We start from the raw sequence: 14,524 nt of genomic DNA, 5'->3' as shown, positions 1-14,524 counted from the left end.
TGCTCTGAATCCGAGTCATTTAATTAATTTGATGTTGAACAATTTGGACAGTCAAATTGGGAGTGTAATTTCTTCTACTTGGTGTAATTTAGATACTTAATTTTTTTTTTAACTATTTAAGACTGTGTTTAGTTTTTAGATTGTGATACTTCCTTCAAAAGGTTTAACTGAAAGATTAAAAACTCTTGTGTAAGTGTACTTAGCATGGGGATTGACATATGGTAGGTATCCAGTGTTGCCTACTTTTGTAATTTTCAGCTTTGGCTTTGTTTATCCATATTGACTTCAGCCATGCAATGATTTTTTTAAATATTTGGGCTTTAAAACCCTAAAATCCAAATTGGGGCAGGGGGTAGTTGTTTTACCTGTTTTCTAATTTTTTACTCAGTGCTTTTTAATTCTCCTACCATAAAACAAAGAATTTTCTCTTGTGCCTAACTATCTTCAATATGTTTTACAAATAAGTATCTTTGGTAGTGGCTTGACAGTAACTAAACTTTGTTTTATTTAGAAGTTTTCCTTGCTTCTAAACTATTGCTTTCTTTGTACAAAAGGTGTCTATAAAGGTTTCTGTTTTTCTAATTACTTTTAAATCTGTAGCAAACCAGAGCCAGGATGAAAACACTGAAGTATGTTCCTTGATTATTACAGCCACAAGGCTTTTAATTTCCTAGAGGGCAATTTGTTTGACCGGTTACTGTGCTTTGTTGACTACTTTAATACCAATGTTACTCTGCCAGAAAATGGAAAACTGGATGGTTGTGAAGGAAAAGAGACATGATTTAGATAGGACAAGGGAAGTTACACGAATTGATCATCCTAATAGGGTATTATTACATATTAGGCAGGTGATTAAATAAGACCTTCATTAGATACGTGTTTCATGTCCTACTGAGGCATAATAATCTCCAGAATATTAAACATAGGCTTTGGAGTTTTATTGAAGCAGTAGTCAGATCACTGCTCTGTATAACCTTGAAGAGGTCAATACTACTTGAGCCTCTGTTATCTTACATGTAAAATGGGTGTAATTTACCCAGGTGGTTTCTAACTTGGCTTTTGTAATAATCTTAGGTAAAGCACTTAGCATAGACTGAGCACACACACACAGCACTTAGCATAGTTCTTAGTATTTGCATTGTATTATACCTATGCTGTTAATCAGTTATGATCCTTATAAAATGAGGGGATTAGGCAAAGTTAATATCGGTGCTTTTCTAGTTCCAATAGTTTGAAGTAAGTTGGTAAGGAGGAAGGGGAAAACATGTTTTGTGGTTACTTGTGCGCATCACACTGCTGATTATATTCTTGTAGTCTTCACGAAAGTCACACAGTTAAGCATTACATAATCTTACTCAAATCAGAACTATAAAAAACGTTATTTTTTAAGTCTTAACCATATTACGTGTTTTATATTAGAAGCATCATGGTAATTGTTAATTTTTTCTCAATACAATCTGTAGCATGTTTGCTTTCAGATAGTTAACCAAAACTATCACTGTGCAGTTAAAAATGATTCTACAATATGAGGTATTTTATCTAGAATTTTTATTAAAAATCTGATGCATAGCATAGGCACTGTTGATCTCTACATAGTGTAATCTTGTATTCACAAAGAGAACGGCCTCCTCCCTTTAAAACTGCTGTTATGGTAACCTGAAAATCAAACAGTATACTGTACAAGACAGTGTTTTCTTAAGGGGACATTTTGTTTATTCTACATACTTGGTCTGTTTTATTGGCAAAGTCCTTGAAATCATTGACCCGTGCTGTTTCTATTTTTGCAGTACCCAAAACTATTTTCTCATCTAGGTGTTCCCTTATATTTCATACCTTCTATGGGTTTCTGGACTTCTCTGTACCTTTCATTGTATTCAGTCTCTAGGGTACCAGTCCCTAGTCTGCTGAGCCAGTTTTACAGGCTCAGCCAAAATAAGAAAGTAAAATGAGGCACAGTGATGGACTAGCTTAATCACTTTTGGTGAAAGTTCTGTATTTTACTTGTCTCTTGGTCTTATAACTTCAGCTGTTTATTTCAAACCTGGTGCTTGTCTCCTCCTGCTCTTTTTCCTATTTTTAAGGCTATGTTAAATGAATTTATTGAATAGCCCCCGTATTTTAGAAGTTTAATGGTGTCCTCTCTTGCTATCCAGAAAAGTCACCCACACGATTACCTGTGAGATCTTGTTAGAGAATCTCAGTCTGTATTTTAACAATATTTCCAGATACTTAATGGGCACATTTGAAAAGTGCTGCTATAGTCCATTTTCTGGTTTTAACTTATAAAAAAAACTTACTGTGTTGAAAGGGCTGAAAATTAGGACAAAAACCTGTTTTGGATATGTTTCAAATTAGGGGAGATACGATTTGTCACAATGAGTCCTCAATAAAGAAGGCACAGGGTCCTTCAGGAGACTTGGAGGAGCTGACTCTTGAGGGTTGCCAGGCCATGAAGAAGGGAATAGCATTTTAAGCAGAAGGGTCAGCGTTTGGGGAGACGTGGTGGGTGGCATGTTTGGGATTTTTGAGTATACATCAGATCAGGAGGTTCTAATGGGAAGATGAGACTAGATTGTAAATCTTGCTTTTGTTCTAAAGGCAATGATTATTGAATGCATTGTGCCAGACTGTTCCAGGTGTCAATGAAGTTAATCATAATTACCCCATGTGGGTACCAATATATTTCACCTCTTTATAGACAAACACAATAAATCAGCAAATACAAATCCTGTTAGGGGAGAAGAGGGATTCAAGAAGGATGGAAAAGAGCAATCAATGCAGTGATGAACTGAAAAGTCAAGCTTGCTAAGAGCTTGAAAAATCCCCGTTGGTTTTGGCAACTGAATAACTGGCTAGTTTATTAAGTGCAGTTTTTAACTTTAAGGTGTGTGATGTCAGAGTAAGATGGTTTCAGGGAAGTATGGGGCAGGTGAGAGTTGACTCATTGGAAAAGACTGATGCTGGGAGGGATTGGGGGCAAGAGGAGAAGGGGACGACAGAGGATGAGATGGCTGGATGGCATCACTGACTCGATGGATGTGAGTCTGAGTGAACTCCAGGAGTTGGTGATGGACAGGGAGGCCTGGCATGCTGCGATTCATGGGGTCGCAAAGAGTCGGACACGACTGAGCGACTGATCTGATCTGATCTGATGGGGCAGGTGAGGAAAGAAATGAATCTACACTACTCTTGAAAGTTTGTGACAGGAAGCAGAAACTCCATGGTATAGCGGGCCGTTGGCACTGGAGTCAGGCCTGGACTTGAACTCGGTTCTGCCACTGTTCTGTGATGCAGTCTGCTGTGCTAAACTGTCCAAGGAGCCTGTTTCCCTCGTGCGTAAAATAGGATTAATACCTATTTCACAGGGTTATTTTGAGGATTAAATACATGTGAAGTATTTGGAACACAGCAGGTATTCCATAAAATCGATTAAGGTTGAGGGGACGTTTGTTTTTAAAGATGGAACTGTGTATAGGTTGAGGAGCTACAGCCAAGATAGGCTGACAATGAAAAGGGTCTATACAGAGGGTAAAGGGTGGTCCGTGGTTTCACAGAATGTTGTCTCCAGAGCTCACTGCACTTCTCAAAGCAGTGACACCCAGAAATTTCCTTCTGGAGGAGTTGAGAAACAATCTTCGTGGATGCTAAGGTTGATTTTTCCTTAAGCATGCTATCTCCTAGTATGGAGGTGATTTGGGAAAGGGCTGATGGAGATGATGGGATGCTCTAGCTCCTTTACAAGCCTCCTTGGCGCAGGCTCTTGGTGACTCCTGAGCCCTCGAGATTTTCTTACCATGCACGTGCGTGACGATCTCGACCGATTTCGCTAGGCTTGGCGCGGGCCCTCCAAGTGTGCGCCTGCCGCCCTTCCCCCACCAGCAGAGCCAAACCTACCGGCGGGTCTCCTGCGCATGCTCGGGAGCCGGCTGACCGAGGCGCCTCCTGGCAACCGGACGCCAGCCTCGGCTTAGAGTGAAGAGGCAGCAATGGATCAGTCTATCGCCATCACCTCCACCGCAGTAAGGAAGACCTGAGGCATGGGGCTTCTGCCTTGGCCTCGGTACCGCCTACCTTCCCTGCCTTCAATTCTCAAAACACTGTTCCCCTTGCAGGGCTCCGCCAAAAACACCAGCTGTCTCTAATCCTGGGTCCTTGCGCCCCTCCGCTTCCTACCTCCACACCCACGCCTGCAATCCTTTCTTCCTGATCATTGAGTGCCCTTCGTTTGCTTTTCTCCTGCCTAGCTCTCACTTATCCTTCCCCTTCGTCCTTTGTTTCCTGTCCTGTTTCCCACCCTCCACCCCCGATCTTAACCTATTGCTACTTGGGCTGGACAACTGCTTTAACAAGGTTATTAGATTCCTTCGTTTCCCTCCCTCCACCTCCTCCCCACCTCCCCCACCGTCTGCCAAGAGAATGGGTTTTTCCTTCCTTGGACTACTGGACACGTTTTTGCCTTGCTTCCTACTGTAGTATTTATAAAATATTTGAAACTGTCTTGTTTAGTTTTTAAATAAATTTGGGCAAGGGATGTTTAGCCTAACTTGTGTAAAGTAATCCCCCCGTGAAGTGAATATGAAGTGGGAGATAGGGGAAGTTGAGGTCACCTGTCTTGGGCTAAACAAAACAGCAGCTGCCAGGTACCTCCTTCAGACGTGTCATGTTTACTTCTCCCTTCCTCCCACTTCATTTCCCTGGTCCTAGGTAGTGGTGCAAGGAGGTCCAACCAGTCCATCCTAAAGGAGATCAGTCCTGGGTGTTCACTGGAAGGACTGATGCTGAGGCTGAAACTCGAATACTTTGGCCACCTCATGCGAAGCATTGACTCATTGGAAAAGACCCTGATGCTGGGAGGGATTGGGGGCAGGAGGAGAAGGGGACGACAGAGGATGAGATGGCTGGATGGCATCACTGACTCGATGGACGTGAGTCTGAGTGAACTCTGGGAGTTGGTGATGGACAGGGAGGCCTGGTGTGCTGCAATTCATGGGGTCGCAAAGAGTCGGGCATGACTGAGCAACTGAACTGAACTGAGGTAGTGGTGGAGACCTGTCTTAACTTGCCTGAAAAAGTTCAATTTCTGTGACTATAAATGTGCAACAGAGAAGATTCAACATAAATCTAATAAAGGGAATGTATAGGAAGAAATTCAGACTTAGCAGTGCATATGAAGCAATGCTTTTTCAGAGAAATGCTTGTATTTCATAGTAAAACTGAAGCCCAGGGTTCCTTATATGTGGATATATGTTAGGAAGAATGAATTATATCAGTTTACTGATTAGATTATTTTAATGCCTTGTTGCTTGAGATGACCTATATTTCATAGCAATAAAAAAGCATTCTAAATGAAAGTAAAACTCGGTATTTTAATGATTTTGCCTGGTGGAAATAACAAAAGGAAAAAACTAAGCAACTGTGTTCTGTTGTCCTCACTGTTGACAGTGAAGCATCAAAATAATTTTCTTCTTAACTTGGCAGATAAGGTATTAAAAATAAAAGCCACCACTTACTGAGTCCTGGTTGTGGGTACAGGTCTTTATGATGCCTTATTTTCGTGCCAGCTCAGCTGCCTTTTGTTGTCCTCCTAAGAGGAAGCTGAGGTTCATGAGGGTTAACTTGCCTAGTGCACCTAGGTAGTCGCTGAACTGGAGTTCAAGCCCAGGTCATAGCATATGGAAATCTAGAAAATGGCACTTTCAACATTTGCTATATGGCCAGGAGTTTGAATTCCGATATTACATTAATTGGATGTCTATACATTTTTACCTTGAGCTCCCTGAGCCATAAATCGTAGTAACAATTACACAATTTTGGGTTTACATAACTCTTTGCTTCCTGCTGCTGCTGCTAAGTAGCTTCAGTGCAACCCCATAGACGGAAGCCCACCAGGCTCCCCTGTCCCTGGGATTCTCCAGGCAAGAACACTGGAGTGGGTTGCCATTTCCTCCTCCAATGCATGAAAGTGAAAAGTGAAAGTGAAGTCGCTCAGTCATCCTACTCTTAGCGACCCCATGGACTGCAGCCTACCAGGCTCCTCCGTCCATGGGATTTTCCAGGCAAGAGTGCTGGAGTGGGTTGCCACTGCCTTCTCCGCTTTGCTTCCTAAGAGCACCAGATTTTGTCACCTAATTATTCTTATGACATCTTGGTGAGATGGGGATGTTTCAATTCAGTTCAGTTCAGTCACTCAGTCGTGTTTGACTCTTTGCAACCTCATGGACTGCAGCATGCCAGGCTTCCCTGTCCATCACCAACTCCTGAAGCTTCTTCAAACTCCATCAAGTTTGTGATGCCATTGAGTTGGTGATGCCATCTAACCATCTCATCCTCTGATGGGGATGTTTATTACTCTAATTTACCCAAAGAAAATTTAGATACTTAAAAAGCACTTAAGATCTTAAAATAGCAATTTAAGGAAATATTATAGGCAAGATTGATTATGGAGCTCTTGTTTTCATTCAGGGTGACCAATTTCATACAGTATCAATTTCTTCAAGTACATGTTTTATAAGTGATATTTAACTTCTAGTGATCACTTCTCAAATGAATAAGCACATTTTTATGTTTATTAATAGAAACCAACCCAGAAGTCATCATCTTTTGAAAGAGAAGGATGGTGGAGGATAGCATTAACGGTATGTATATTTTCATCCTTTCCTATTTGAATCAGTATTCGAGTCTGACCTTTTAGATCACTAATACTTAATTTTAAGGAAACAATGGTTGTTCAAATCTACCTGGGCTCGTTTTATATTTATAATTTTAGTATCAGCACATGACTGAGAAACTAAACTTTGAATGCAGTAAAAGCTTGGACATAAAACAACTGTAGGAGCCTAGGTGTTTTACACTACAGGTTATCTTGATAAAGTCAACTAAGCTTACACATTCTGGAAAGGTGTTTGACTTCACTTTTTATCTTACTTCTTCAAAAAGTAAGAGCCTATGATAGCTTGTGTTAACATGGTCAACGTGTGAAAGCAAGATGGTGATACATGAAAGAAAGATGACCAGAAGATCCTTCTCTCAAGATACATTATTTCTGTATGGCAGAAATATTTTCTGTTCACACCTTTCCATAACGGAGGGGCCCTAGGGACCAAAGCCTCTTTGGAATTGTACTAATTTTAATGGTATAACTAAGTCGAGTGCTCAGTGGGAAGATGGCCACAAAAGCAGCGTGACTAAACTGTCGGGCCTGGCCATTCAGCCGTACTGTGGTTGTGATTTGAAAGTCCCAAACCTCTTATTGGACTAATTAGACCATATGTTCTGCCAGTTCATCCTCAATCTCATGTTATTATCCTGTAGCTTCCCACTTGAGGGTTAGAAAGAAACACGTGGTATCTAACTACTAAACTGAAGTAGGATAACTTCTATTTAGTCACGAAACTTATCCAGAGGGTTCTCATAAGAGACCTGACATTGATAGTCAAATAGAACCTCAAATTTAAGTATCTTTGGGGCTACTTTTTATAAAGTTAAAGCTTTACTTTGGCCATAACCCATTTGCTTAACCCACAGTTAAGCAATTGTCGCAGAAAGGAAATCATCATGATTGTCTTGAAATGTTTTGTGGGGAGTGTGTACTTGACGGAATTTTATTAAAACATTTCTCTAAGTAAAACAAAGAGAAATGCTACTTAGGAGTGACCTTTGAAAGAATGATGCTTTAGGAGATGTTACTGGTTTACATAGTAACTTGAAAAATGGTATCAATTCTCTGCAGAACACTCCTAATCCTGGCACTTACCACTTGAAAACTTTTATTGAAGAATCACTGTTAAATCCAGTGATAGCAACCTACAATTTTAAAAATGAAGGAAGGAAAAAACCACCTCTTTTGCAAAGAAATGATCCGGTGCTGAATGACCTTCCCCAGTACAGGCCTCCTGACTTCTTGGACTTGTTAAAGAAGCAAGTGGCCACTTACTCATTTAAGGACAAACCGCGGTCAAGCCCCAGCATGCTGGTTTACAGAGATCAGGTAAAGTACTAGTAGCAGTTGGCTTTGTGTAGGAAAGCTGTCAAGAGGCCCAGAGGAATATATTCTGTATACTTAGATTGTATCTTCTGCAGGAGAAATTGAAAATCTATAGGATGCCTTATTTCTTCCAGAAATCAAACAAAGCATGCTTCACTTGCAAATATGTCCAGCAAGATGTTTCCCTTCTCAGCCTAACGTGGACATGGGAAATTTTTTTTGCCTTGCTGGGAACTCTTGGTAGGATTCCCCTGACTTGGGGTCTTATCTATGATGGGGCCATGCTTCTGGTCTCTTCAAGCAGTTGATATGGTATGTCCTCTTTTTTTAAAGAGAAAACTGCCTTTCAGTGAGTAGTCCTCATATTAGAGTGTGAATATGACTATACACCATAGGAAAGCTTTTGCAAGAATTTCTTGCAGAAATGAGCATTGTGATATCAGAAGAGTCAGGTTGTACTCTAAGCTCTACCAGTTCATGCATCACATTAAGGATACTGAGCACTGCTTCTTACAGCCCTGGGCTAGGTTCTGTAAAGGGAAGATGTTCCTGACTTAGAAATATTTAAGTAACAATACAAGAGCAAATAGATCAAGTGCTGAGATAAATGGTGTAGCAGGAAAGGCCTAGAGAGAGCTCAGTGAAGGTGGGATTGAAAGGCTAGAACGCTCCCTGGATTGAGTAGGACTGAAGTTGGACCTTGGATAATATATAACATTCCTGTGGCTCTTAATAATTTACCGTGAGCTTCCATGTATATTCAGTTAGTAGTTCTTCCCAGGCATTCTGAAATAGGCAAGATGGATGTCACCCCCATTTTACAGATGAGAAAACTGAGGTGAATAGGGATGAAGAAACTGGTTACGAGGTGCATAGCTTATAAAGAAGGCAGTGCTTTTTTATGGTTGACCCAATTTTATTTTGTTATTATTTTTTATTAAAGTATCGTTAGATAGCATCACCGACTCAAGGAAATGGATTTGAGCAAACTCCAGGAGACAGTGAAGAACAAGGAAGCCTGGCGTGCTTCAGTCTATGGGGTTGCGAGGTCTCAGACATGACTCCGTGACTGAACGACACAGTTGGGTTACAGTGTTGTGTTAGTTTCAGATGGGCAGCAGAATGACTCAGTTATACACATATATATCAGTTCAGTTCAATCACTCAGTCGGGTCTGACTCTTTGTAATCCCATGGCCTGCAGCATGCTAGGTTTCCCTGCCCATCACCAACACCCGGAGCTTGCTCAAACTCATGTCCATCGAGTCGGTGATGCCATCCAGCCATCTCATCCTCTGTCGTCCCCGTCTCCTGCCTTCAATCTTTCCCAGCATCAGGGTCTTTTCCAATGAGTCAGTTCTTTGCATCAGGTGGCCAAAGTATTGGAGTTTCAGCTTATATATATATATATATATATATATATATAAATAATTCAGCTTATATATATATATATACAGATATATATATTCAGCTTATATATATCTATAAATATATATATTTATAGATATATCTATTCTTTTTCAGATTCTTTTCTCTTATAGATTATTACAAAATATTGAGTATAGTTCCCTGTACTATAGGTCCTTGTTTAGTTCTCTATTTTATATATAATATTGTGTATATGTTAATCCCAAACCCCTAATTTACCCCTCCCTTCCTAGCTGTCCCCTTTGGTAACCGTAAGTTTGTTTTCCATGTTTGTGGGTCTGTTTCTGTTCTATAAATAAGTTTATTTGTATAGGCAAGCTGTACTTGTAACGAAGGGCTTCTGAGCCCCAGTTTGGTGCTGTTTCCAGTCTACTTTGTGCCTCTGGCCTTGAATGAGGGGCAGGGTTTCAGGGGGTGGAACCCAAAGGAGGCATTTCACAAGAAGGGTAGAGTTGAGACATGGACGTTGTCATTTGGGACTTTGGGCCTTAATATCTTCTGTTTATAAAGGAGCTAATAATATGTATCAGTCTTTACAACCTTATTGGGATAATGTGATCATAATCTGAGACAATGCATTGCTACTTGGAGGTTGAATTGAATGGAAGGGGTTGTGGTTATTAGAATGGACAAGAAATCTTCAGCAAAATGAACCCATGTTGTGTCCAAGCAATGAACCCTTCCTAGGGCTTTGCAAATTATGGCTTTGAAACAGGACAGAATGATAAATGTTCACAGGGTAAATCTTATCCTGTTCGGTTCAGTGGATGAATACAAGCACTGAATTATACATAGACTTTTATGGCTTGGTATCAGGTAACCAGGCGACATGTGAAATCGTCTTGGCCACCTCCTATGCAAAAATCATTCTTCCTCAGCCTCCTCCACCATTTACTTCACTTCTGCTTCCTTTCTTCTGACTTTTTTGGGTTTCTGAGGGTAGACACAGGCCCACTGCTGAGAGAAGAAAAAATAGATGGTTGGTATTAGGCAAAATTTAACGCATTAAAAGACCATAAGAATTTGGCTTATCCAGAGGGATGGATAAAATGTTCTAAAAATTCTTTCTTTTCTTTATCCTCTCTCTTCCACCTCCCAGAAAGGCTTGACCTCCAGAAACTAGAAGAATTAAATGTTTTCCTAATTTTATATTTCAAAGGTATATGATAATATATTCACAAGAGGAGAGAGATTCAGATGTAACCCTGTTTACTTGCCAGTAAAATTCATAATTCTGATTTTTTAATGGCAGAACTCAGTAAAACAGTCATTTGAATTCAAGGTAGATACAGTATACATTATTGTTGTTTACTAAGATCAGCATTCTCAAGCTTCATAATTCTTAATAGAATAGTCTTGTTATACCTCATTAATGCTGTTCTTTATTTGTAAGAAAGTTTTTGCTATTTTTAACACCTTTATTCTGAAGCATATGATTCAACTGGAGAATCTGTATGGAAGAATCATATGTGTGTTTACATTTATATTTTAACGTGTGTGTCTGTGCATGGTGGTTGTTCAATCGCTCAGTTGTGTCCGACTCTTGGAACACCATGGACTGTAGCCTGCCAGGCTCCTCTGTCCATGGGATTTCCCAGGCAAGAATACTGGAGTGGCTTCCCATTTCCTTCTCCAAGGAATCTTCCCAACCCAGAAATTGAACCCACGTCTCCTGCATTTCAGGCAGTCTTCTGCATTGCAAGTGGGTTCTTTACTGCTGAGTCACTAGGGAAGCCCATGTCTGTGTATATATACTCATCTATAGCTGGCTCTTTCCAAAGAGTATTTGATATGGACCTAAAGTTTTTACAATCATTTTTTTTTCTTATCAGAGAAATAGTATGTTTTTATTTTAGAATGTATATTCAAATATTCAAAAGTGGGACCATTTCTCTACAGTATGTGGTTTTATGACCTGATTTTCCCCAGTGTTGCTAACCCCTGGGTTACTTACTCTACCTTATTTGTGGATAATTTTAGCTCCTTTGCTCCCTGGCACTCTTTCCACTACTCCTGTCATAATTTCAGTACATTCAGAGATGATGATTTTTCCAACAATCTGGCTTCTCAGTGTTTTGAACTCTTCTTCACTTCAGCCACTCACTCCTTAGATTTTTTTCAACACCAATCATTTCAGCCATCCATAATTTCAGTTGCATGCATTGTACTGTGATCACTGTCCCCAGATCTTCTGCCTTGCTCACTCTGGCATCCCCAACCTCAACAATTTTTCTGTTCCCCCAGTCTACAATCCATTGATCCTGCTGTTACTGGAAAAATGGGTTTGCCTCTTGGTGGATGTTGAACCAAAAGATATAGCCAAGCCAAAGAGCAGAGAAGGAAGGATTAACTTGCTGCTGCTCTCAAGGCCTCAAATCATTGTCATCCCTTGGGTGTCCCCACCATCCACAGGCTCTGGACCAGCTTGTGCAAGTGTGTGCATGTGCGTGCAGCATGTGTCTGTCCAAGACCCTATCTACTTACACTACCACCTTTCATTGCCTTTCAACTTGCTGATATTTTCCTTCCTTTCAAAGCTTAAGTTCCATAGTTAATCATTAGAGTTACTCCCTGCACACAACCTCAATTCCTTGGCCTCTTGATGCTTCATCTTACTTGTTTGGGAAAGTCACAACCCTGGTCAGATCGCTCTGTGAACTTGGAACCTGCATTTGTGTAGCTGAATGACTAGTCTCATTTTCAGTTCTTTACCACCCATGGGTACAGAATTGTTGTTGTTCAGTCCCTAATCTGTTTACTCTCCCATTCTCCTGAGGTAGGTTTCTCTCACATCTTTCTTCTTTCCGAATCCTAAACACCTCCTCCTCAATCCTCATTCTTTTTTTCTCTTCTCAGACTCTTGGCTTGTTCAGCCCCTCCTTCCTGCCGTCTTCCATTTGGAGGCCCAGGCATGCATACCTCTTCCCCATCTGCTCTCACTCCCTGCTGATCTGATTTAGTCTCAAGGCTTTGAACACCAGCTGTTTGTTTGTGATTTCCAAATGTATATCTCCTATCCAGACTTCTCTGTTGAACTCCAGGCTTGTATATCCAGTTGTTGTTTTGACTTCTCTGTTTTATGTCAAATTCAGGGTTTCTCACCCTTGGCTCTGTTGACTTTTTGGACAGGATAATTCTTTGTGGTAGGGGGCAGTCCTATGCTTGTAGGATGTTTAACAGCATTTCAGGATAATTAGATGCCAATTAGCAGCCCCCGCTCCCAGTTGTTCTTCTCTGGTGGCTTAGACAGTAAAAAATCTGCTCTACAATGCAGGAGACCTAGGTTCAATCCCTGGGTTGGGAAGATCCCCTGGAGGAGGGCATGGCAACCCACTCCAGTATTCTTGCCTGGAGAATGCCCATGGATAGAGAAGCCTGGTGGGCTACAGTCCATGGGGTCGCAAAGAGTTGGACACGACTGAGCGACTAAGCATACCTCCCAGTTGCAACAACCAAAACTGTCTTCAGACATTGTTCAAATGTCCCCTGGGGAAGGAGGGAACTAAAAAAAAACCACCAAAAACACTTCTGATTGAGACCCTCTAGATTTACTCTTTGTAACAGTGGGTGTGATCTCAGAGTGGCTCTTTTCAGGGCCAGCAGGTTGACGGTGAACTGGCTTCATCTGTGACCTCAACTCTTGTGTCTCCCCTCATTCTGGTCCTGACCAATGGTCTGTTCCGGGCTGCTTCTTGAATTTGCTACTCCCGATCCAACCTCATGTCTTTGCGATGGATCTTTCTTCATCTGGAATGCTCTTATCACAGATATCCATGTGACTTATTCCCTCTCCATCTTCAAATCTTTGTTCAAGGGTCACTTTCTCAATGAGCCTCATTTAAATTGGCCATCTGACACCCCTGACCTTTCCTGCCTTCCTCTTTTGTTTCCTTAGAACCTAGAGCCATCAGTATACTATATTATTTATTTACAGTTTGCATTTATTATTTGTTGTCTGCCTCCTCCCATGAGAGTAAAGCTTTATAGATGGCCTGAATACTTATCTGTTTTGTTCACTGTTACGTTTTTGCCTCTAGAATAGTGTCTGATTGGTTAATATTTGTTGAATGCATGAAATGAATTGATTGCTCATATTTCTGAAATCTGACTGGGCCTTCATCATTTTGTTTCCCTGGATGTGTGATTATCTTTGGCTCTGCATTGTTCATTGCCCCTGAAAGGTTGTTTCCATGGATTCCCTAAGATGAAAGTGTTTTTCTTCCAGAGAAAGTTTGGTTTTGGTTTCTGCTAATATTTAGGGTGGTGCCACTTGAAATACACTGCTTATATATTCTTGGGTCACTCTAGTGATGGGAATTTGGACCAGAATCCATGAAAGGAACCAGCCCACAGTTACACTCTTTCAAGGATGGGTTTCTCCCTGTTGTCTCAATTCTGCTTAGCACCAAGACATGTCTTTCTGTACTCCCCTTAGCATTGGGGTGAGGTGGGAGGGTGGCTTTCAGGAAACTCCCTTTTAGGGCCTCCAGTTTCTGTGGGTAGGACTCCCAATAGATCACCATCATTGATGATCCAGGCTTTGGCCTCTGGATTCTTCTAGGGTTCTAAAGTTCACTCAAATCCAGGTCTTTTCCTCTGCTGAGTTTAGTCTGGACCAACTTAAGTCCTCTGAGCAAAACTAGGCCATTTGTATCTCTGGTTTCTTGCTATCTCTTGGTTTTGTTGTTGTTCAGTTGCTCAGTTGTGTCTGACTCTTTTGTGACCCCATGAACTATAGCACTCCAGGCTCGTCAGTCCCTGGGACTCTCCAGGCAAGAAAGCTGGAGTGGGTTTCCATGCCTTTTTCCAGGGGATCTTCCTGACCCATGGATAGAACCTGAGTCTCTGATGTCTCCTGTCTTGGCAGGTGGATTCTTTACCTCTTGGTGTGGGGATCTTATATTCCTTATGACTTTATTATCAGTTTCATTTCTTGTCAAAAGCTCTTGTTTATTTTGTATATTTTGTCCCTCATTTCTAGTAGTTGTCTACAGCGGGAAGGTTCATCATCCAAATAACCTAGCCTGCCAATAGCAGAAACCAGAACTTTGCATTTTTCTTCGAAATATATTTTGAATCTTTTCCATGCATCATGATGCAAAGAAATGGAAAG

The 14,524-nt window shown here is 41.0% G+C and overlaps 1 protein-coding gene across 6 annotated transcripts in view; it reads left to right on the top strand.

The window, feature by feature from the left end:
• Positions 1–77: 77 nt before the first annotated feature.
• STPG4 (sperm-tail PG-rich repeat containing 4) overlaps positions 78–14,524 on the top strand; it is a 49,325-nt gene continuing 34,878 nt past the window's right edge. For all 6 annotated transcript variants that reach the window (XM_061432283.1, XM_061432281.1, XM_061432280.1 and 3 more), the window contains exons 1-3: positions 78–4,019; positions 6,576–6,635; positions 7,730–7,987. In XM_061432283.1, the coding sequence (XP_061288267.1) occupies positions 3,987–4,019; positions 6,576–6,635; positions 7,730–7,987 (351 nt within the window). In that variant the 5' untranslated portion in view covers positions 78–3,986. The remainder of the gene's footprint in view (positions 4,020–6,575; positions 6,636–7,729; positions 7,988–14,524) is intronic.

The sequence above is a fragment of the Bos javanicus genome, chromosome 11 (genome assembly GCF_032452875.1).
Source record: "Bos javanicus breed banteng chromosome 11, ARS-OSU_banteng_1.0, whole genome shotgun sequence".
In the NCBI taxonomy this organism is placed as follows: domain Eukaryota; kingdom Metazoa; phylum Chordata; class Mammalia; order Artiodactyla; family Bovidae; genus Bos; species Bos javanicus.
The sequence above is the reverse complement of the archived record's forward strand: the minus strand, read 5'-3'. Positions and strand labels throughout refer to the sequence as shown.